The 25,053-nt window shown below is 41.2% G+C and overlaps 1 protein-coding gene across 12 annotated transcripts in view; it reads left to right on the forward strand.

Moving 5' to 3' along the window:
* Nucleotides 1–23,698, forward strand: part of LOC120427875 (teneurin-m) — a 236,291-nt gene extending 212,593 nt beyond the window's left edge. For 10 of the 12 annotated variants that reach the window (XM_052708708.1, XM_052708707.1, XM_052708712.1 and 7 more), the window contains 8 exons: nt 4,295–4,511; nt 4,574–4,768; nt 5,426–5,837; nt 5,900–6,033; nt 8,460–8,667; nt 10,236–10,262; nt 17,630–22,466; nt 22,533–23,698. In XM_052708708.1, coding sequence (XP_052564668.1) covers nt 4,295–4,511; nt 4,574–4,768; nt 5,426–5,837; nt 5,900–6,033; nt 8,460–8,667; nt 10,236–10,262; nt 17,630–22,466; nt 22,533–23,285 — 6,783 coding nt within the window. In that variant the 3' untranslated portion in view covers nt 23,286–23,698. The remainder of the gene's footprint in view (nt 1–4,294; nt 4,512–4,573; nt 4,769–5,425; nt 5,838–5,899; nt 6,034–8,459; nt 8,668–10,235; nt 10,263–17,629; nt 22,467–22,532) is intronic. The other 2 variants (XM_052708705.1, XM_052708714.1) reach the window with 2 other exon arrangements.
* Nucleotides 23,699–25,053: the final 1,355 nt, after the last annotated feature.

A 25,053-nucleotide genomic window follows, 5' to 3' on the forward strand; every position in this document is an offset into this window, starting at 1 on the left:
TTCACAAATCACGTTTAATGCAAAATTAGTTGATTTTTTAGTTGTTTTGATGATTATTTGTAAAAATAGTGTCCTTTTTCAACATATTAACACTATTTTCAAAAAATTTGTTTTGATAAGTGACTATTTTTATTAAAGTGGTCTAACTTCATGGAAACTATGTTAGAAAGGTACCTTAAGTCATTTCTTATCTCCCTTCAACGTTGTATTAGAAAAATGGCTTGTTTTCTAAGGTGGCCCATTCTGCCTCGCAGGGTGGCCCATTCTGCCCCGCACCCTGGAAAAAAGTCGAAAAAACTTTTTTTTTAGAGTGGCTCAAAAACAGTTTTAAGCTAAAAAATTCATCAACCAAGTATATAACATTGAAGGAAACATCCCAAAGCATAAGCCTACTACACTGAATTCATAAGTTTTCATGTTTTTCTATGGTTTTGGCGCATTTTACTTATGCGGGCCATTCTGCCCCCCCTCCCCCTAAGTATTTTTTTTTTTTCAATTCTTTCAAACATAAACAGTTCCTAAAAAAGGGAAAAGTGCAACTTTTTAAAATAAAATGGGAGTTTCTATAGCTTTTTTTCAACATTTTTGCATAAAGGTTCAATTTGAAATATTTCATTTTGCAAAAATAAATATTAAAAAAAATCAACTTTTTGTCCTTTCGACGTTTTGTTCACTTTCGACGTTCTGTCCATTCGACCATGTGACTATTCGACCTTATGTCTTTCGACCCTTCGTCATACATTCCACTCAATTATTCTATAATTAAGGCCAATGGTGATTTTAAGGTGAGATTGGGTTAAACAAATTTCACCATTTATGTATGACTCATTCCCCTGATAACGATAGATATTTTTTTCAATTTCAAATCAAATCAGGACTTGTTTTTTGGAGCATTTAAAAAAAGGTCCGAAATAAGATAAGTTAAATTTAAAAATGTATTATATTTTATAAAAAAAAGGGAAAATATGAAATTCCTACATTAATCATATTTTTTTACAAAAAAATATTACATATTGAAAAGGAAAAGTTGAGTTCTAAAATGTTTTGCGATTTTTGAATGATTTGCCAAAAATATTTTTTTAGATATCACCAAATATTTCAGTTATCTTACCAGACTAAAAAAAAATAGACTAAATTTATTAAACAAAACTTTTTTTAAATAAAATTCATGTGTGTAGAATGGAAATATAATGGATAGAAATGTTGTTATTGATTTAACTCTTATTTGTTTAAAATAACCATGTTTTTGTTAACTTATTTTCAGTGTTGGTATTCTCGCGCTCTCGCGAGAAAAAATCCTCTCTCTCGAGTTCTCGCCGCGAGTCTCGAGTTGCCGAGAGAAACTCACCGATTGCCCGTGCTCTCCTCTGCTCGCGCAATGGCTTTCTCGCGAGCCAGAATTGCCCGTTCGTGAGAAGTTGAACGTGTTAGAAACGAACAAAAAAACAACACAGCGATTGAAATTACACCTCTTTACCATTGCCTAGTTCGCATTGATAAGCCTGATAAACAAATTGCTGGCGAACGAAAATGCGAGCGCGAGCGAGAAGAGAAAAGAACTGCAAGTTCTCTTCCTCGCTCGCGAGCGAGAAATGCTTACCTTCTTCTCGCTCGATTTCCAACACTGTTATTTTTTAACCTGATTTTCATAGGGAAAAGTTCCTCAAGAAGATATTTTCAATAATTTTTAAAAAGTGTAAAGTGGTAGTTAATTATAACTTTTAAAACATTGATACACGGGAATAATTAAATACTCTCAAAGTGTTGTTTTTCTCAATTAAAATATCACCTTCCACAGTGAATCCTGACCTCATACCCATCTTACTAACCCCTCAAAACTCATGTGATACTTTGTCGGAGACGCAGTCGATTTGGCGGTCCCATCACTCAAGTATCGGACTAACATTTCCATCCACTTCCCCGTGTCTTACCACTGGTCGTGGCCGGCGTCGGTATTGATCAGCATGATAGGGACCTTTGAAAATTGCGAAGGGGTGATGATTGGTTCCTACTCTTCATCTGTGGTCCACGGAGTAATTTTTGGGGGTCCTGGTCAATAACGAAGTAGCAGCTACGGGTAGACACCATTGCTATGCTATGCTATTAAAATAAGTTCCAATCGAAAAACGGACAGCATTTTTGGATTCTCGGGACAATTTTACACTAAGGACAGCTAAATTTAGTTCTTAGGTTAAAAGTTTGAGTGTTATTGAAACAGAAATCAAAAATATCTGCAGATTTATAAGATTTTTTAATAAAACATTTTTTTAAGTCAATTTGGAAAAAAATAATCATGCTACAAAATGCAACAACAAATTTATATTCTAATGAACAATTAAATTTAAATTGAATGTTGTTCAAACTTGGGATTTTTTTATTTATTATATCTTCAAATTCATAAAAAATAAAATATCAAAAAATTATAAACATAGTTAAACAAACATGTAATTGATTTTTTTTTTTCAAATTCATCACTGATCGAAACCTTACTAATAACCAATTTGACCTAATAAATTCAATTTGCTCACTTTTAGGCTGAAAATGTGTTAGTAACCCCGATTTCAAGAATAAAACTTTCCTACTGAACTATTTGTTTGATTTGTAATTTGTAATTTGTTGATTTATTGGGTACGATAACTTTTTAGTTAACACTTTTAATCAGGTCAAGGAAGACACTTCAGGAAAAAGGAAAATTACAAAGGATCCAATTAAGTACTGTTGAAAAAACTTGTTTGTAAAAACGTACATGAAAATTGGTTACTCAGGTCAGTACCTGTTCTAAAATATAAATCATGAGAAAAGTCTTAAGCAGGCTTTACACTATGACAAACAAACAAACGCGCACTTTTTGACAGTTTTGGTAGTTTGCCTACATTTGTTTGCGAGTTTGGCAAACTGTTAAACGCGATAAAGCGCGGGTTTGTTTGTCATAGTCTAATACCTGCTTTAATGCCAAACGATTGGTTTGATAGTAAAGGAGGTATTAGACTATGACAAACAAATAAACAAACTCGCGCTTTTTGACAGTTTGGTAGTTTGCCTGCATCATTATCACCACGATTTGCGGTATTTTTTGAATTAAGCCCTTCCCTTCCAGAGAAAAACTGAGATTTTTTTTATATTTTACATAATTTAATTTGAACAAAATCTATTTTTTGAAGTTTCAATTGTTTCAATTTGAAAAAAAAACTTTCAATATCGAGAAATTAAAAACCAGCTGTATTTAATCACCTACTTAAATAGGACATTCATACTTAAATAGGACATTCAGGTTAAAGTCAACTTGTTATCAACACAGAAAAAAGATATCCTAGCCCTGCACGGTATTTGACGATCTTGATATACGGCCACACCCTTCGAGCTATCACCCACATCTGCAATCGTCATCCGAACTGAAGACATCATCATCATCGCCGTCCTCCTCCAGCCTATATAATCTAGTTTTTCGCTCCGATTAATAAACACACAACCCGAAGGGGTCGATCCCCTTCACCATTTCTTCCCGCCCTTGCCAAATCGATCAAAAAAGGAATCAATTACAGACCAAGCTGAAATTTATATCCATCTCCCTTTTTCTTCCTTTTATCTATTTCGAATCCCTAATTAATCAGTGCAATATCCTTAAGCCAGACCGTTGGGTCTGGTCGACTGATGATGATGACGCTGACGAGCGGACGTCACTCAGTAGGCTGTGTGTAGGGTGGGGTGCATAACTTGCAGGCGAAAATACTGTCAGACGTTCAAGAGTGTGGTTGCATCGCTCGAGTCAGATTTCCGAGGGGTGAGGGATGCCTTTGAAGGGCTGGAAATCAATTTGTGGGTGCCGCAGAGAAAGGATTGCCGACGTCAGCGAGGTGTTTGTCGGGATTGGCGAGAATTTGAGGGGCTCATCTTCTAGTGTCTAGGTTATTCTGTGTCTGGTGAATGGGAAGAATGGAAACCTTCTGGTGGAGGAGGGGGAGGAACGCAAAAGGTGATTACTGCGCGCGTGTTTGTACTCACACACATGATGTGAGAGCGCCCTCGGGGTTAATTGGGATGATATTCCTTGCCAGGTGGCTTTGAGGTTTCCACGTGTGTCGGATACAGTTTCTCGGAATCGCTATAAATGAATTATTGAGAATCAGCAGGTGGGATTCATGAGCTGTGCTAGGAAAATCCAATTAAAAATTCTTGGAAGAGTTTGTTCGTCAAAATTGCGTAATTTTTGGAAAACCCCCCAAACATCCAAGTAGGCATTGGTTCGATTTAGTCAAAATCGAATTCTGATAAATTTCCCCTTTCAACTCCACAGCCCTCGATGCGCCGCGAGGTGACCCGCTACATGGAGCCCGGCCACTGGTTCCTGTCGATCTACAACGACGACGGTGACGCGCAGGAGATCACCTTTTACGGTGCGGTCGCCGAGGACATGACCCAGAACTGCCCGAACGGGTGCTCCGGCAACGGCCAGTGCCTGCTCGGCCACTGCCAGTGCAATCCCGGCTACGGCGGCGACGACTGCAGCGAGAGTAAGTTTGACATTTTGCGCGCCTACTTTGATTTGTTGTAACGCACGTTGCCTACCTTGCAGGCGTCTGTCCGGTGCTGTGCTCGCAGCGCGGCGAATACATCAACGGCGAGTGCCAGTGCAACCCGGGCTGGAAGGGCAAGGAGTGCTCGCTGCGGCACGACGAGTGCGAGGTTCCGGACTGCAACGGCCACGGACACTGCGTCAGCGGCAAGTGCTCGTGCGTGCGCGGCTACAAGGGCAAATTCTGCGAAGAAGGTAGATTCAGTCGACTTTTTTTCTTCCTCAGAGCATGTTTTTTCTTTTAATTTTTAATTCGGGAAAAATGCAGTCTGAGTCAAGAGGAGCCATGTGATACAAGATGCGATATAAATAATTTAAATTAATTACAAACTAGGAGAGCAACCAGAGACACAGCGCGCTGCGGTTCTCAACTTTACCTTTTTTACACTCTCTTGTTTTATTTTTTTTTTCATTTGTTGTCCCACGTTATCTTAAATACATAACCAGCAAGTTTCTCTACTTTCAGACATTTATTATTTATTTTCTTCTCGATTGTGTTACTCGTTTTTCATCCTCTCTGACAACTACTTTTTTCCACCAACTTACTTTGGTCTAGTAGTCCGGGGTCGTGGAGTTGCTCCAAAGGGGATTAACATTACACAGCATACTGCGCTTTCGTTGCACACACTATTGTCATCATTCTTCCGCTCTTGCTCTTGCTCACACTCACAAAACCCACCACACCATTACCATTCTCCACGGAAAAAAAGGAGTAATTTGATTACGGCAGGGACTGACCTAACCTATAACCTCCACCCTAACATAACCTAACCTAACAACGCAACGTAACAAAAAGAGTTATGCAACCGGGGCTCGCAACATGAGTACTAATGGCCGCTCCCCCTCTTCCAGTGGACTGTCCCCACCCGACCTGCTCCGGCCACGGCTTCTGCGCCGACGGCACCTGCATCTGCAAAAAGGGCTGGAAGGGCCCGGACTGTGCCGCCATGGACCAGGACGCGCTCCAGTGCCTGCCGGACTGCTCCGGCCACGGCTCCTTCGATCTGGACAGCCAGACGTGCACGTGCGAGCCCAAGTGGAGCGGCGAGGACTGCTCGCAGGAGCTGTGCGATCTCAACTGTGGCCAGCACGGACGCTGCGTCGGGGATGCTTGCGCTTGCGATGCCGGCTGGGGAGGTGAATTCTGCAACTCGCGGCTGTGCGATCCACGCTGTAACGAGCATGGTCAGTGCAAGAACGGAACGTGCCTGTGCGTGACCGGGTGGAACGGGAAGCACTGCACGCTCGAGGGGTGTCCCAGTGGGTAAGTTAGAGAAATTCTCAAAGGAAAAATTGTCGAACAAAATTACTAACGTTTGATTACAGTTGCTCCCAGCATGGCCAGTGCCACGTGAGCGGTGAGCTGATGTGGGAGTGCCGCTGCTACGAGGGCTGGGATGGAGTGGACTGCTCGGTGCCGCTGGAACAGAATTGTGGCGACAACAAGGACAACGATAGAGGTTAGTAGGCGGCGGGATTGGTGAGCGGTGGCTGAGATTTATTTTTGTCGCTAGACAAACAAATAATAGTTGTTTTTCGATCCAAACAGTTTTGATAATTTTTTTTATCAATTTCAATATTTTTTCTATGAATATTGATATTATTTTCATTCTCATTAATTTTCATATAAATAACATTTAAATACATAAAAAATTGGTTTGAGATAGATATTTAAATTCAAGTCAAAATTTTAATTTCAAATAAAGTGTACAATGGATTGTACACCATTAAGAATACATTGTACAGTCCAGACTCGATTATCCGAAGTTCGAAGTTATGTTATGTTCGACTTCAATCATATCTCTGTATGAGATAAAAGGCTTGCCCTCATGTATATTTTTAAAATAAAAACCCAATAACAAATAATCAAATCATGAACAAAAAAAAATCCTTTTTAACATTTAATTTAAACTCTGCAAACCCATTGTAGTCAAACTTTAATAGTTTGCTGCCTTAAAAATTTCCAAGTGCATTCTCTTAATATTTTATCACCGCTATTTTATCACAAACTTCTTAATAAATTTTGAACAAAATTTCCTCTGATTCGACTATCCGATATCAAATTTTTCTGAGGGCTTCGGATAATCGAGTCTGAACTGTATTACGTTTATTATTGTATTTATGATCATTTTTCTACAGTATAATAACTGTATAATTATTTCTCAAAAGTGTAATAATGTAATGTGCACATTTTAACACCTAATGTTTACAACATTTTAAAATCGGGCATGTTTTTTTTTATTTTATGTTTTTTTCTATTTTTTTCATGAAATATTTAAAGTTTTATTCATCTCGTTAAACAAAGAGTTGAAAAGACAAAGAAAAAGCATAACATTGGATTTTTTTTCTTTCTCTCTATTGCGCAATTTTTTTTTACGTTTCAGACTCATAATAATTTATTTAATTATTTATAGTTTTTATTTTAAAAAATCAGTATATTTTTCTAATTTAAAAAAAAATGAAGCAGAAAACCCTTTTATTTTAAAATAAATGATACACTTTTAAGATAGTAAAATAATTAAATGTTAAAGGAAAAAGGTGTGTGATGATGACTTCTTAGATACTTAGAATATTTTGGAAGTAGCACAACTGTAAGAGTGTCATAAGCATATTTTCTGATCGAAATTATTTAGAATTAGACTTGAAATCAATTCCGAGCATCTAAAATTGTTGTTATTTCTGTTCTAAAATTGAATCTTATTTAAAAAAACTAAACGAAAGGATTTTCTGAAGTAAGTTAACGTTTGTTCTAAAAATAGATAAAGTTTGGTTTTCGCTCAAAAAAAAAAAAATAATGAAGAAATATACAAATTTCAAACATAATTTTCAAAATTTGGAAAAATGCAATTATTTGAATTCTACTACTGCCAAAATTGAACAAAATATCAATTAGTTTTCCTTTCTGAAAATCACTTTACTCTAGAAAACATGATAAATCATGAAATCCTAACCAGTAACATGGTGAGATGAAATTTTCCTACGGATTATTTAAGCTGGCTGCTTTAACAAATAGGACATTTATGCAAACATGCGATGTTCAGAAATTTTAGTGTTTTTGAATTTTCGAATTTAAGTGCTTTAACATTGTTAGCATTTTTAAATTGAAACTTCTTGAATTGGGGAGTATTTGGAATTGTTGAAATTCTGAGTTTTATATTTAAAAAAAATATATTTTGATTGAAAGATGAAACAATATCACGAAAAGTCGTGTAAAATTTGAAAAATCTAAAATATTTAAAAATCAAGAAGATTCAATGAATTAAAAAAAAAGAAAAAATAATTGAAGAAATAAAATTTTAAATACATGGTTTTTTAGGAATTTGGAGCTTTGAAATTTAAAAGAACTGGGGTTTTGAATTTAATATTGAAATTATTGTAGCGTTTGCTACAGTATGTCCACGCATCCCTCCTCCCCTGTAGTTTCTGTGAAACGTTCTCAGAATTATCTCTGCGGTTAACACTACGCAGTAGGGCTGACGGCTTTAGTTTTTGTATTAGATACATTTTTTAAATATTCAAAAAAAATATTGTCTGAAATTTTCCAAAACAATATCACAAAAATTACAACAACTTTTATGAATAAAAAATAAAAACAATATCACCAAATTGGTCAAATAAGGTATATTCTAGTAGTTATTTGTTTAATTTTCAAGAAGATTTTTGTTTTTTTATGCTATTAAAATTGCGTTTAAATTACAGGAAAAAAACTGCAAATTTCAGGTTTTCTCAGACATTTCCAAAAATGGATACCTTGTTTCTCATGAAAAATTTTGAGCTTTCAAAATTCTAGATTCGAGTCAAAATCGCCTTCAAAATAAATACCTCTCAGCCACCAAAAATTCCCCACAAAACCTCAATTCTAACCACCAACCTTTTGCCATTTTAGACGGCCTTGTCGACTGCGAGGACCCCGAGTGCTGCAGCAGCCACTCGTGCAAAACGAGCCAGCTGTGCGTTTCCGCGCCCAAACCCATCGACGTTCTGCTGCGGAAGCAACCCCCGGCCATCACGGCGTCCTTCTTCGAACGCATGAAGTTCCTGATTGACGAGGGCAGTCTGCAAAACTACGCCAAGCTGGAGACGTTTAACGAGAGGTAGGTCGCGTTTGAGTGTGTGTGAGTTGCAAGTTGAAGATTTTTATTTTGGTTTTAAGTTTATTTTTCCGCGAACAATTAAACGATACTTTTTTGGGTGAATCTATTTTTCTGACCGAAAAAGGAAAATCGATTCGCTCAAAGTTGAAGCCACTTTTTGTTTTATCGTTTAACGAGTTTTCATGCGAAAAAAAGACAGTATTGTAATGATTACCATATGAATATATTATGTTGTGCCCCCGTCTATTTATACATCCTCCTGCTAATTGCCATTTGTTTTATTTTGAATGTTCCGCATTAACAACAACAACAAGAAGATTTAAAAAAATCCGTTTGTTACTAACAGTTGAGCCGCAGCCTTAAATCCGCGCAATTTAGCCCTCCAATCGAGCAAATACTGGATCATCGAATAAGAGCGAGAGAGAGCGAGACAGACAGAGTCAAACAGACAGAGAGAGACAGAGAGAATAAAGCCAACAGTATTAATTGCACAAATACACACACAGAGTTTTGCGTCTGTGTGTTTCTCCATTATTTATCATAAATTAATGCATTAAATATTAACAATTGAACCGAAGCCAGGTCCCCGCCCCCCTTCTTCTTCAAACCGCCACACGTGCGATAATCTCCGGAAAGTGAGACCCCCCCTTCCCCACTTTCGCGATAAAAAATCGCTCCTCCAGCCGAGAGTGTTATAAAAAATTAATTTATACCAATCGCACGATGATTATAACACCGCTTAATGCGATAATATTTTAATTATTGCCATTGTTGTTATTGGCCCCCGCCCACCTCGCCGCCATTTCGGCTACCGTCCGTCATTCAAATTAGCGGTATAATGTCCGCCTGCTTTGTTTTTTTTCTTCTGTCCTCCCACGCAAAACCGATTGACATCTGATTGGTAGCAGCCATTTTTATTAAAGCTGTGGCGGCCATCTTTAAAAAAAGGCCAGCAAATTGACTTCCCACGCAGGCAATAACCATTTGACCGATGGGCAGTTAATGCTGGCTGTGCATCAATTATTAACCCGGGACCGGGATAAATTATGGACCGCTTTTTCCCGTGCCACAGCGGTGACGGATCGTGCCCGAGGTCACCGGCTGACCCCACACGACACGCGCTTTAAATTTATCTCAATTTCATACGCAGCCCGTTTTCGCCAAAGTTAATCCCCGTGCATAATTTATAATATTAACTTTCATTTTGAAATTGACACGAGCGCAGCAGGCCGCGCCGCGACCTTCAATCGCAGTGACCTGGTGCGTGAGCGTGTAATTTTTAGATTGAATTTTGGCCAAATTATCGCGTTTCGCGCTAAACTAATTGAATTGCGTGCTCGACCCCCTCTCCATACTAACCCTCGACGACGTCCCCATACTAACACTAAATTCGCAATAGCTTCGACGACTACTTGGATGAGAGACCCCGCCGCCGCCAGTGATCAAAATTCTAACACAAATGCTTTTCTCCTTCATCTCTCTTTTTTCTCTCTCTCTAACCAAACACCAACACCACTAACTACTACTAACCCTCAACTGTCTCGCGCGTGTGCGTGTCAAATGTGCAGCGTTTTTTGGAATCATTTTAACGCAAGGTAAGAGTCCTCCTCGAAGAAAATGCAAAATCCGCGCGCCCTCGCTCTCTAACAAAAAAAACTAACCTCGAAAAAATCGGAACGCGACGTCTTCGCTCTCTTTATTTTCGTCTGGCGGACTAGAAATCAGTTTTGCCTCTTTTTAGAGTATAGTAGAAAAAAAAATCCCGATTCTTCCCAACCACAAACAAACTCAAGTCGTGACACTCAAAACAAGCTTTACTCTGTACGCGCGCTCCTTCGTAGAAACAAGCCACGCCCACCACAGAAAAGATCCCCAGAAAATCACCTTTTAAACTCCTCCCCCTCCACCACCACCACCAACCACCCTCATTACTCTTTAGTTTTGTGTACCGTGACAAGTTTTATGTTTTATGTTGTACTGAAAAAATGTCAAAATTTATGTTGTTTGTTCTTTCTGTATGTGTGTGTGTGTGTGTTTTGAAATTGTGTGTGCGATTCTATATGTCAAAAAACAAAAATACAAGCAGGCCGAAACGTCACGGCCAATCCGAACCAAGGTATGTAGATTAGATAAGGTTAGGCGGGTTTTCCAGCTGTCAAAAAAAATCTGGTTCGAAAAACGCTTTTAAAACAAATTAAAAAAAATATCAGCTAAAAGCGTTTTTCAGTTTAGTTTGACAAAAAAACAACCCAACAAAAAAAATCCGGTGAAATCTGCTTTGCTGTTCAAATTTTTACTTTGCTGTAAAATCCGCCATACCTTATCTTATCTAAATGCCTTGAATCCGAACACGTTGCTGCGCGATGACAGTTGGTGCAAACTGCGTTTTTAAAGAGAGCCATCCTAGCAGGCGACCACTTGACCCGGAAAGCGATGCGTTTCGTGTTTTTTTTTTTTGCTGTGTGTGCGTGTGTGACGCGCAAACCAACCGTGAAAAAACAAAATTAACAGAATATACAAACACAGACGCGCTAGGGACCTACATAGGGAAATGAAATGTTCTGGGAGAAAATTCAAACACCCAAGGTCATTCAAATTTAAGGTTGAAAAACTTTTTGTTTTTCTTTGGTGCTAGCATTTTTCTTGTACCAAACTAGCACAAACATAACAAAAACTACCAGATTATTACCATCAACAGTTTTACAATACTTGTGATTGTTGTAAGTCTCGTTGTTTTGCCAAAATAAATTTAAATTGATCCCAACCTTGTTCTTGCATGATCTTGTTGCTCGATTGGAACCCCGATTTGACAGTTCGATTGGAACCCTGAGAGTGACATTTCGCCTCTCCATATAGGCTCTCTAACACGCGCGCGATCCGCCGCGTTGCATCGCGTTTTAAATTTTTTAAACAACACACAACAACATTGCGCGCGCGTTTTATGATGATGCTGCGCGACAACACGGGAAAAATGGAAAAAGATAGGGTGAGCGCGCCGGTAATTGGACCTGTTGCGATTTGATTAAAAAATTGCGGTGTGCTTGGATCGGATATGGTGGCCGTTAGCCTAGATTTTCTCGTTTTTCGCTTCGCGAAAAAACGCCAAAAAATTGCATAAATTTAATTTTTAACTTCAATATTGTGCAACTCGCGCGCGCTTGCTGGCAATCAAAATGCAGTGCACGAGACTCTACAACTGCGAAATAAAAACTCGCCGTACCAAAAATTGGATGACAAGGGCATCAGAAATGTGTCGCCCGCGCGCTGTGTACGGGATTTCTCGTGTTTTTACTCAACTTTTTTTTCTCCTACTGATATAAAATTGTGCTAGCACATGCTGAAAATGCATTTTTGTATGTGTGCTAGAGCGGCCACGTTTGTGTCGTCGAGTGGGGAGATTTGACCTCAATTTGATAAAACAAAAACGTAACCATGTGTTTTGAAGTTGGGGCAACTCCATGGAGACGCATTGTGCTTCATTTTAATCCAATTTGTATTCATAACTGATGGATTATCCGGGGCCAAATCTGACACATTTATTGGGAACAAAGCAACATATTTTTTTGTAATTGTATTGAGAGACAAAACATATAAAAAACTGGTATTTTTTTCAAGTTGAAATACATTTTTGTTTTAAATAATGGAAATTGTATCAATTGCGGACATATCAGGCAATTCATTTCCAAATTTCAGATCAGCTTGAATCGCTGGGTCAAGTTTATTGAGGCAGAAACATCTGGCATCATTTTTAAAAGCTATAGGTCCTTAAATGATATTTCACATTAAAATTTAACATGCTTTACAATTCCGTTTAGGAAATACTTAATTTTCCTGTCATTCTAGAGTGACGAAACGGCCTACTTATCATCACCAAGTAAACAATGCATTAAGTTCAAAACAGCATTTATTTGTGTGCTGAGAAGTTCAACTTTTCAGCACTTTTATCAAAAATTTAACACTTTTCGACCTTTTTTGTATTAGACTTGATCAATCACAGAGATGCCAAACATTTCGCTGAAAAATTCTTTTCAAAAGTGTTTTATTCAATTTCAAACAAAAATTATGCAACTCTTTACGAAACTCGATTATTCCAGCACTTGTCGTATGTTTTAGCCTCGTTAGATTATGATACGGTTCGTGCTGAAAATATCATAAATTTGCATTCAGGCCTTAGGGGTATTTGAAACGGCCACCAACTTAAAAACTCTATAATAAAAAAATAAAATAAAGGCCTGAGAGGGTCATATTGGCCAAAAAAACGAAAACTTCTAAATAAGCCTTTACTTCTCCTAATGATCGCAAAAATATTTTTTTCAAATTTCAGTCCTGAAAGGGATAAAGTACTACAGTCCAGACTCGATGATCCGAAGTTTCAATTATCCGAAGGTTTGTATGGAACTTTGGATGATTCCGTAGTAACAGTTAGGGCGAATCTGCGATTGTAAACAAGCAGTCTACCCCTTTTGCTTAAGTGACAGTTCACGTCAAGTGAGAGGGGGTATAGACTGCTTGTTTACAATCGCAGAATCGCCCTATTGAACTGTTACTACGGAATTAAATCACGATAAAAAAAATCATGATTTTTTGTTTATTTTCTAATTTTTTACATCCAAATAAAAAACTGTGACCCTATTTTAGTCAAAGTTGAATGGTTGATTGTTTTAAAAACGAATAATTTTTTTTAATGTTTCATGACCGCCATTTTAGCCTATTGGATTTTCACTTTAGAGTTGCTCATGGGTCATACTTAGGCTCAATAATGAAAAAATAAGACAAAGAAAAAAAGTTTTTTCGTGATTCGATTATTCGAAGTGAACATTTTCGGAGGTCTTCGGATAATCGAGTCTGGACTGTATGAGCGTTGCTGATAGACACAATTATATCTTAGGACAGTGTTGCCAGTTCAAAAAGCTTTATAAATCCGTATTAACTTTTCAATAAGGCGAATCCGCAGACGTAAACAAGCAACCTATCCCTTTCTTACTCTACCTGAACTGTCACTAGAGCATGTTGGATAGACTGTTTGTTTACATCTACAGATTCGCCATATTGAAAAGTTAATACGGAAAATTTTTAAAACATTTTCAGCAAAAAGATCAGGAAGTGATGTTCAACCAAATGTACGTCATCAATCCCTTAAAAGTTACACAAAATCCAAGAAAATTGACGGCTACTCAGAACAGTGTTGCCAGTTTGAAAAAAACATCCTTTATTGGATTTTATGTCCCTTTTCAAGGCCGGATGATGTACATTTAGTTGGTTTGCCCATATTGTACTGTACTTCGTTGTAAAGTTATTTTGCAAAACGTATCAACAAGGCATACATTTTGATGATCTTTATGAAATACTTTTGTATGAAAAGCTTACAAAATTTAAAGATGAAAAATTTTTTTTTTGATTAAATATAAAATAGTCAGAAAAATTAAGCTAACAAATTTCTTAAAACAAAAATTTAAAATGTTTTTTTATTGAAGTAAACTTCTTCTTAGCCCTGGTGAAAATTAAAACAAAATGGCTCCAAATTTGGCGATTTTGTGGAACAAATTTTGCAGTGTAACTGTAACTTTTAGTCTTTCAAGGTACAATTATTCCTGACTGAAAGCGGAAAAAGTTCTAACAAAATCTTCTGAAGTTTCCAAGTTGTAAGAAATAGAGAGGTACCTAAGCTTTCTCTATTTCTTTCAAATGTCAAAAAACACATTTTTTACAGATTTAAATTTAGCTTCTGCAGATATTTAATTCTGAAAACTATGAATTTTAGGACTCAATTTTCAAATTGTTCACGCATTTTAAGTAGACGAAAAAATCATTCAGAAATCTATTTTTAAATCATTTTTTACTTAAAATGCATTAGAGAGAAGATCTTATATTTTTTGGATTTAGTCAATGTGTTGAAGTAAAGTTTTTCCGAGAACAAAAGCTCAAAATTACTTTTCGAGCACTGGAAAAATAAAAAAATAGACATGAAAAAATGGACACTGGAGAGTTAATTATAACATGAATAAAATGTTTGTTCAATTATACTAAGCTGTTTATTAGTTGATTTGAGGTGAAAATGCCTTTTAGAAACTATTGATTAGGGTGACTTGACGTGTGTGTAGAAAATCTTCAAAAATTGTCCAAATAAATCAGAGCAATCGGTACAGTCCCGGCTTTCCGCAATCACTTCATTTTTAGTTATTTAAATTTTGCAATTTAAATTTTGCTGCCAATTGAAAAACTAATTAAATAGCGTTCAAATCTGGAGTTTTTTTTTTAAAGTCCAATAAACCAAATTTCCAGTTTTGGCTTTTGTGGTATTTTTGAAACCGCCTTGAGTCAGGGATACTAAAAACACCCAAAAAGCAAAAAGTAAAAATTTGATTTATTGGATCATAAAAAAAACTCTAGAAATTAACAAAATTTGCTAAAACTTTCCCGAAGAAAGTATGGTGCTGTCTTGCTCCTGGCAAAAGGTACAACAATTTTAAAACTGGTCTAAAACGTGATTTTTTCTTAAATTTTAGACCAGTTTTGAGCACTCTGTAACTTTTGCCAGGAGCAAGATAGCACCATACTTTCTTCGGGAAAGTTTTAGCAAATTTTCTTAATTAGAGCGCAATTGTATAAGTTTAATTGGAAGGTTTTTTTTTCCTTTAAAATATTTACACACAAAATTGAAATGCTTGCGGAAAGCCGGGTTTAAAGAGTTTGTTTTGAGGCCTAATTGTGACCCTACCCTAGATGAACGTCAAAGTGCTGATATGCCAATACAGTCCAGACTCGATTATCCGAAGCCTCGATTATCCGAAGTTTCGATTATCCGAAGGTTTGTATGGGACTTCGGATAATCGAATCACGAACAAAAAAACGTATTTTTTTTTATTTTCTTGCTTTTAACATCAAATTCGAGTTCTGCGACCCCATTTTAGTCAAATTTGAATGGTTGATTGCCTTATAAATTTAAAAATGCATTTTTTCAATATTTCATCATCGCCATTTTGGCCGCCATCTTGGATTTAAAAATTCTAAATCACTTTAGAGTAGTTTAAGGGTCATACTAAAGCTCAACAATCAAAAATAAGACAACGAATTTTTTTTTTCGTGATTCGATTATCCGAAGTGAAATTTTGCCAAGGCCTTCGGATAATCGAGTCTGGACTGTATTAGGTGCTCGATAGAACTACATGCTGTTCCCCAGTATCAAATGAAATTAATAAGGCTAATAGAATAAAAAAAAAACAAAACAATCACCATTTGAATTGTGTGTAGTCCAATCCAATGCCCGTTGACCGGCAGCGAAATTATGGGAAAGTATGATAACTTAAAATTAAGAATTCATTCGAAAATAATTACATTTTTTAACGCTATATACAAAAATATTTTATTTTTTAATGGACAGAAGGGAGGGTCTGAAATTTCCGAAAAAGTTTCCAAAACAGCAATAACAAAAACAATGACAAAAATGATTTCTTTTGAAATCATCCTTCTTTTGCCAACTGTAACCAGTTTAATTAATAAGACATGACATAAATACTTTATATAAAAAAAAAATATTTTTTTTTTCTAAAAAAACCAAAAGTGAGCAAACCAAAAGTATTTTTTTTTCGCTAGAAATTTATGAAATTAAAAATGGTAATTCATATTACCAATCAACTTTTGATCAAATATTGGCATTCATCGAATTTGATCTGCTTGAAAATTCAGCTGAGCTGACTTCAGCAAGTTTCACTGAATTCAGTAATGAGGTTGTGGTTTGTTCGTTTAAACATATTTGAGAAGCACTCAACAGCATTTCATGAAACCAACTTGTTCAATTAAATCAAAACACTTGTACGCTCGTGGGGGAAAAAAAGTTTCTGATGACACTTGTGTCTGCACATATTTTATGCAATTTAAATTTATGCACTCTGATAGAGCAACATCATTAACCCTTGCACCACGACGGGTCTGACACGACATTATTAATGAATTTTAAAAGTACAAACTATAAATGGGATAATTACGCACTTTTTTTAACAATGCCAAACATATTAACGATCCTGTCTCTTCAACGGATAAACCTGATCGCAGAAGCGAAAAAAAAAATAATCAAACAAATTTAATTACTCTTTTTTTGATTGCCATCTGTCACTCGGACATGTTATAAAATTAGAGCCGCAAACATGGAAATTTATTTTCCCACCACTCGATCACACACACCCAAACAAATACGCACAAATACATCCGCTAATACCGTGTGCAAATAAAAATAAGGTAGGAAAAAATGGTGAGTGTGTTGTTGTCATACACGCTCACACGTGTCAAATCCGAAAAATGCACCCACAAAGCAGGCTGCAGCGTTTTTCCAGCAGCATAGCACACGTGTGACGATTCGCAACACCGCCTGCTACGACCAGTAGCAATGTGTGCGCGCTTGTATTTCTGTTTTTATTTATTTTGATTTTTTTTGTTTGAAAAAAAATGTTGTTTTCTTCCCCACTAATTAACTATTATTTATGCATGATTTATTAATATTTTATTTTCTCCCGTAACGCACTTGTACCTCTACCCCCTCAAAACATGTTTCAAAAAATATGATACGTTCCCCCTCCCTTATGTGTAGCACCCCGCCCCCGTTCATCCATCACCCTTCATGTATATGTGTGTATGTAGTTCCATTTGTCCCTTGTGAAATAATAATAAAAAAAAAGTTTTATGTTTCGCCAACTGCGTATTGGCGCGTCGCTGTAATCATTTGTAATAGTTTTTTTTCGTTCGTTTTTTTTAAGGAACGGTAGCAAAAATGTAATTTTTAATCCGCTGAGACAAGCGTTCGTGGATGAGCTTAAAAGCTCACAAAAAAAAACATTGCGAGAGAGTCTGTGTGCGACGATAATGCCATGCGAAAACCGATTTATTCAACAATTAGGCTCAATTTCCATGTCTGTTTTTCTCTTCCCACCCCCTCACATCACTTGCTTGATAATAATCCGAAAAACAGCCGTTCCGCCGTTATCCGGGGCCGCGTCGTCACGTCGCTGCAGATGGGGCTGGTCGGAGTTCGCGTGAGCACTTCGACACCGTTGGAGGGATTCACGCTGACGCGGGACGACGGATGGTTCGATCTGATGGTGAACGGAGGAGGTGCGATCACGTTGCAGTTTGGCCGATCGCCGTTCCGGCCGCAGACGCGGATTGTGCAGGTACCGTGGAACGAGGTGGTCATCATCGATACGGTGGTGATGTCTACGCTGGACGACAAGGAGAAGAGTGGAATTCCGCACACGTGCTTCTCGCACGATTACGACTCGATGAAGCCGGTCGTGTTGGCCACGTGGAAGCACGGATTCCAGGGGGCGTGTCCGGATCGGAGCGCCATCTTGGCGGAATCGCAGGTGGTGCAGGAATCGTTGGCGATTCCTGGAACTGGGCTGAACCTGGTTTACCATAGCAGTCGTGCCGCTGGATATTTGTCCACGATCAAGTTGCAGCTGACTCCGGATACGATCCCGCAAACACTTAAGCTGATCCACCTGAGGATCACCATCGAAGGAATCCTGTTCGAGCGGGTATTCGAAGCTGACCCGGGTATCAAGTTCACGTACCCGTGGAATCGCCTCAACATTTACCGCCAACGCGTCTACGGCATTACGACGGCCGTGGTCAAGGTCGGATATCAGTACACCGACTGCAAGGACATCATCTGGGACGTGCAGACGACCAAGCTGAGCGGACACGACATGAGCATCTCCGAAGTTGGAGGATGGAACCTGGACATTCACCACCGGTACAACTTCCACGAGGGCATTCTGCAGAAGGGAGACGGATCCAACATCTACCTGAAGCACAAGCCACGTGTGATCCTCACCACCATGGGCGACGGCCATCAACGACCGCTGGATTGTAACGACTGCAACGGAGTTTCCGCCAAGCAACGATTGCTCGCACCGGTCGCCCTAGCGGCAGCCCCCGATGGTTCTCTCTACGTAGGAGACTTCAACTACATCCGAAGGATCATGATCGACGGAACCGTCAAGACAGTGGTGAAACTGAACGCAACCCGCGTCTCCTACCGCTACCACATGGCCCTCAGTCCGCTCGATGGATCGCTGTACGTGTCCGACCCGGAATCGCACCAGATCATCAAGGTCAAAAACAAGGACGACTCGCACGATCCCGAACACAACTGGGAACCGATCGTCGGAAGCGGCGAACGATGCCTGCCCGGAGATGAAGCCCACTGCGGAGACGGAGGACTCGCCCGCGATGCCAAGCTGGCCTACCCGAAGGGAGTCGCCATCTCGTCCGACAACGTACTCTTCTTCGCCGACGGAACCAACATCCGAATGGTCGATCGCGACGGCGTGATCAGCACCCTGATCGGCAACCACATGCACAAGTCCCACTGGAAGCCGGTCCCGTGCGAGGGCACTCTCAAGATCGAAGAAATGCACCTCCGATGGCCCACCGAGCTGACGATCAACCCACTGGACGACACCCTACACATCATCGACGATCACATGATCCTGCGCATGACTCCGGACGGACGAGTTCGCGTGATCGCGGGACGACCTCTGCACTGCTCATCCGCCTCACCAACCACGTTCGACTCGGATCTCGCCGCTCACGCCACCCTCGTCATGCCACAAAGCATCGCGTTCGCACCGTCAGGTGATCTCTACGTCGCAGAGTCCGACTCCCAACGCATCAACCGAATCCGCGTTATCGGAACCGACGGCAAGATCGCCGCGTACGCCGGCGCCGAGTCCAAGTGTAACTGTCTAGAGCGCGGCTGTGACTGCTACGAAGCCGATCACTACCTGGCGATCAGTGCCAAATTCAACACGATCTCGGCCATCACGGTCACCCCCGACGGTCACGTTCACATCGCCGATCAGGCCAACTACCGCATCCGTTCGGTGATTTCAAGCCTGCCAGAAGCCGGAACCTCAAAGGAGTACGAAATCTACGCCCCGAACGCGCAAGAAATCTACGTGTTCAACCGCTTCGGACAGCACATCGCCACCAAGAACATCATGACCGGCGAGATCACGTACAGCTTCCTGTACAACGTCAACACCTCGAACGGCAAACTCAGCACGGTCACCGACGCCGCCGGAAACAAGGTGTTCCTGCTGCGTGACTACACCTCGCAGGTCAACTCGATCGAAAACACCAAGGGTCAAAAGTGCCGTCTCCGGATGACCCGCATGAAGATGCTGCACGAACTCAGCACTCCAGACAACTACAACGTCACGTTCGACTACCAAGGACCAACGGGACTGCTCAAGACGAAGCTCGACTCAACCGGACGCTCCTACGTGTACAACTACGACGAGTTTGGTCGCCTAACATCGGCCGTCACCCCAACCGGCAAGGTCATCGATCTAACCTTCGACCTGTCCGTCAAGGGCGCCACCGTCAAGGTCACCGAAAACTCCCAACGCGAGGTCTCCATGCTCATCCAAGGATCCTCCGTCGTTTCCCGTGTCGGTGAAGCCGCCACCAAAACCACCGTCCTCGTCGACGGAAGCACCACCAGCGTCTCCCCATGGGGCAACACCGTGTCCGTCGAGTCCGTCCCCTACATCCTGCTCGCCGAAATCGACCCCCTCCTCGGCGAAAGCTACCCCGTCCCGTCCAAGCAGCGCACCGAAATCAATGGCGACCTGTCGAACCGCTTCGAGTGGCGCTACTTCATCCGGCACGTCCCTGTGCGCGGCAAGAACTCCCGCGCCCTCACCCAGGTCGGCCGCAAGCTGCGCGTCAACGGCGAGAACCTTCTAACGTTCGAGTACGAAAAGGACAGCTCCTCGATCACGGTCTCCGTGGACGACAAGACCGAACTGCTGAACGTCACGTACGACAAGTCTTCGCGACCGGTCGCGTACCGCCCACAGTCGGGAGAGTACGCCGACGTGGATCTGGAGTACGATCGCTTCGGACGGTTGATCTCGTGGAAGTGGGGCAATCTTAAGGAGGAGTACACCTTTGATCGCGCAGGTCGGCTCAACGAGATCAAGTACGGCGACGGCAGCTCGATCGTGTACGCGTTCAAGGACATGTTCAGCAGTCTGCCGTTGAAGGTGACGACTCCGCGCCGATCGGACTACCTGCTGCAGTACGACGACGCGGGGGCGCTGCAATCGCTGACGACTCCACGCGGGCACATCCACGCGTTCTCGCTGCAAACCTCGCTTGGGTTCTTCAAGTACCAGTACTTCTCGCCGATCAACCGCCATCCGTTCGAGATTCTGTACAACGACGACGGGCAGATCTTGGCCAAGATTCATCCGCACCAGTCGGGTAAGGTGGCGTTCGTTTATGACAACGCTGGTCGGTTGGAGACCATCCTGGCTGGACTCTCTTCGACGCAGTACACCTACCAGGAAAGTACGAGCCTGGTCAAGTTGGTTGAGGTGCTGGAACCTGGATTCGAGCTGCGACGTGAATTCAAGTACCACGCCGGCGTGATGAAGGACGAGAAGCTCAAGTTTGGCTCGAAGAGTGCGCTGGCTTCGGCTCACTTCAAGTATCAGTACGATGGAAATGCAAGGATGAGTGGAATCGAGATGGACATTGACGGTAAGGATTTGCCGATCATGCGGTTCAAGTACGGACAGAGCTTGGGAACACTGGATGCGATCAGCGATCTGAGGATTACGAGGAATGCGTTCAACAGGACGGTTGTGCAGGACACCTCGAAGCAGTTCTTTACGATCACGGACTTTGACGAGCACGGAAGGGTGAAGAGTGTGCTGATCAACATCAAGTCGTTTGACGTTTATAGATTGGAGTTGGACTACGATTTGAGGAACAGGATCAAGACGCACAAGGTTATGGTTGGTCGCGTGACATCGCTTGATAAGGTCAACTACAACGCTGATGGACATGTTAGTGAGGTCGTTGGCACGAACAGCTGGAAGTATCTGTACGATGAGAATGGCAACATCATTGGAATTCTGGAGCAGGGCGACAAGACCAACTTAGGGTACGACACCGGTGATCGAGTGGTTCAGATTGGTGATGTGGAGTTTAACAGCTACGATGCTCGCGGATACGTTGTGCGTCGAGGTGAGCAAAAGTATCGCTACAACAACCGAGGCCAGCTGATCCATGCGTTGGAGCGCGATCGCTTCCAGACGTGGTACTTCTACGACGATATGGGACGCCTGGTGGCAAGTCATGACGAGAAGGGCAACGTTACGCAATACTTCTACGCAAACATCAACGCACCGGAACTGATCACGCACATTCACTACCCGAAGGTCGCGAAGACATTCCGATTCTTGTACGACGATCGCGACATGTTGGTGGCGGTGGAGACCGGCGAGCAGCGATACTACGTGGCTACCGATCAGAACGGATCGCCGATCGCGTTCTTCGACATCAACGGCAACATCGTGAAGGAGATCCGCCGTACGCCGTTCGGCAAGATCGTCAAGGACTCGAACCCGGACTTTTTCGTGCCGATCGACTTCCACGGAGGTCTGCTCGACCCGAACACCCGACTGGTTTACATGGAGAAGCGCCTTTACGACACGGCGGTCGGCCAATGGATGACCCCGTACTGGGAACAGCTCGCCACCGAGATGCGTCTGCCGACGGACGTGTTCATCTACCGATTCCACAACAACGATCCGATCAATAGGAAAGAACCGATGAACTACATGAACGACCTCAAGTCGTGGCTGCGACTGTTCGGGTACGACGTGACCAAGATGCAGGGCTCGACCTACACCAAGGACATGATCTACCGGCCGAACGCCATGATCAAGTCACCCCAGCTGGCGCCCGACTTTGGCGTAATGTCCGGACTGCAGTGCATCGTTGAGAAGGTAGGTTGATCGTGGTTAAATTTCGGATTGACTTTAGACTGATCGCGCTTTTTATTTTCTCCATAGGTTGACGAAAAGTTCTCGGACTTTGGCTTCGTGCCGAAGCCGCTGCTTAAGATGGAGCTCAAGACGAGGAATCTGCTGCCGCGGGTTGCCTACCGGCGAGGCGTGTTTGGCGAGGGAGTGCTGATATCCCGCATCGACGGACGAGCGCTGGTCAGCGTGGTCGACGGATCGAACAGCGTCGTTCAGGACGTAGTTTCCTCCGTGTTCAACAGCTCGTACTTCCTGGATCTGCACTTTAGCATTCACGATCAGGACGTGTTTTACTTCGTCAAGGACAACATCATGAAGCTGCGCGATGACACGGAAGAGTTGCGCCGGCTTGGTGGAATGTTCAACATCTCGACGCACGACATCAACGATCATGCGGTCTCGAACGGTAAGGAACTGCGGCTGCACGGCCCGGACGCCGTGGTCATCATCAAGTACGGCGTCGATCCGGAACAGGAACGGCACCGCATCTTGAAGCACGCTCACAAGCGGGCCGTCGAACGGGCCTGGGAGCTCGAGAAGCAGCTGGTGGCCGCTGGATTCCAGGGTCGCGGCGACTGGACCGAGGAAGAGAAGGAAGAACTGATCTCGCACGGTGACGTCGACGGATGGGTCGGGGTGGACATTCACAGCATACACAAGTACCCGCAACTCGCGGATGACCCCGGCAACGTGGCCTTCCAGCGGGACTCGAAGCGAAAACGACGGAAGAGCGGAAGCCACAAAGCGCAAACGCTCCGACAGCACAGGCACGAGAGCTCGTGAAATAGCACCACCCTAGCGTAAGCAAAAAACAAACTCTCTATCCAATCTGTGAAGCTTTCCAAAAACAAAACAAAAAAAACGCATGAAAAACAAGTAAATTTTCAAAGAACGCTCTCTCTTGCTCTTTTAAGGAAAATCTTTCTCCGAGAACTGATTTGAAGAAAGAGAAGTGAATATTAGAAATATTGTGATACATAGATTTATTTTGGATTATTTTCGTAGGGTTAAAACAAAACAACATCAACAACAACATAAAAACAAAAAAAAAGACGATGATAGGACGACGTTAAGCGTGACCGTAACAAGTTTTCTACACTTGCGCAGAACGAAAATTATGAAACAAAAAAAATCCTTTCTCATTCAAGTCCGCAAAATGATAATATCAACAGCAAACAACAACACACACAAAAACACAGGAAGCAAACACACCATTGATCAAAATGCCCCAAAAATAAGGTCCTTTTTCTTGCTTGAAGAATCGTGAAATTATGAAAGACAAATAATACTCTCTCCAACAAAAACTCGTTTTCGTACATTTTTGAGAGCGACTCTCTGCGGTCTTTCACTCTCGTTTACCGAGTCATGGTTTGCTTACCTTTGACGAAGTAGGCTAGGCCGAATTCGATTCGAAGATCTTGCTGCGTTCTTTCGTTGTTTTATTTCTTGACTTTTTTTTGATAAGGTCCTATAAACAAATGTAAACATTGAGTGTATCCCGCTTACTCCGATGGACTTTGACATAAGGTGTGAAAGGGATACACTCAATGTTTACATTTGTTTATAGGACCTTATCAAAAAAAAGTCAAGATTTCTTTTTCACACTTTCACTAATCACAACCGTTTTTTTTTTTCGAATGACGTCCCCACGAGCAAATCCCCAATTGGGTCCTAAAATGAAGTTTAAATTTGTGATATTATTGTTCACAACGATAAAGCTTATTTTTCTTAGTTAAATGACCCTTTGCACAACCACAAAGGATTCAAAATTGATTTTTAAATCAATTTTGAAAAATTAGCTTCGCGGTCCTTCTTGACAGATAAGGTCCTACTTGACAGCTCGTTCCAAGGGGACCATAGTTGATCCATCGAAAAAATGTTGTCTTGTCATTTGTTTTGCATTTTATTGGAAAAAGGTGATCAGAAATGGTTTTTAATCATGTTTTAAACCGTTGTACATAAAAAATTACATAAGGCTTTAGGACCCTATTCTATTTCTCACCCTCTCACAGTATTGTTGTTTTTTGCAAGCAGTAACATAACCAAACTTTTCGGCACCCTCATCAAACATCAAGTCAGTACAAACATGTTGCCGGATCTTTTTCCGGATCTCTTCCGGAAAAGATCCGGCAGCAATTTTTCATGGTTTGACGTTTGCTACGAGAGATCAAAGAGCGTCTCTTCGTGTCTATTTGATTTTATGTTTTGTTTTGACATTTTCACGAGTCGATTAATCACTAAAACTTTCACGCGTTTTTTTTTTTTATGACTGTTTAAAATCGTTTTTTCTTAAAAATTTCCGTAATTTTTTTAACGTCTCCACGATGACAGTTCAGCTAACGTGACTGCGTTCTTGTTAGTCAAAGTGGCTGCGTACTTTTTCCTTCGTATGGTGAAATGACCAATTGTCATTTTTGGACAGTGGAAAAAAGAAAAACGCAAATTTCACGATTCTGCAAGTAGGAAAAAAGACTCTTGCTAACCCCACTCTGAAAAGAGCGTAAAGAGAAAACATATTTTTATAGAGTAAGCTACAAACACGCAGGCAGAA

Source organism: Culex pipiens, chromosome 2, assembly GCF_016801865.2.
Source record: "Culex pipiens pallens isolate TS chromosome 2, TS_CPP_V2, whole genome shotgun sequence".
NCBI classification, from domain to species: domain Eukaryota; kingdom Metazoa; phylum Arthropoda; class Insecta; order Diptera; family Culicidae; genus Culex; species Culex pipiens.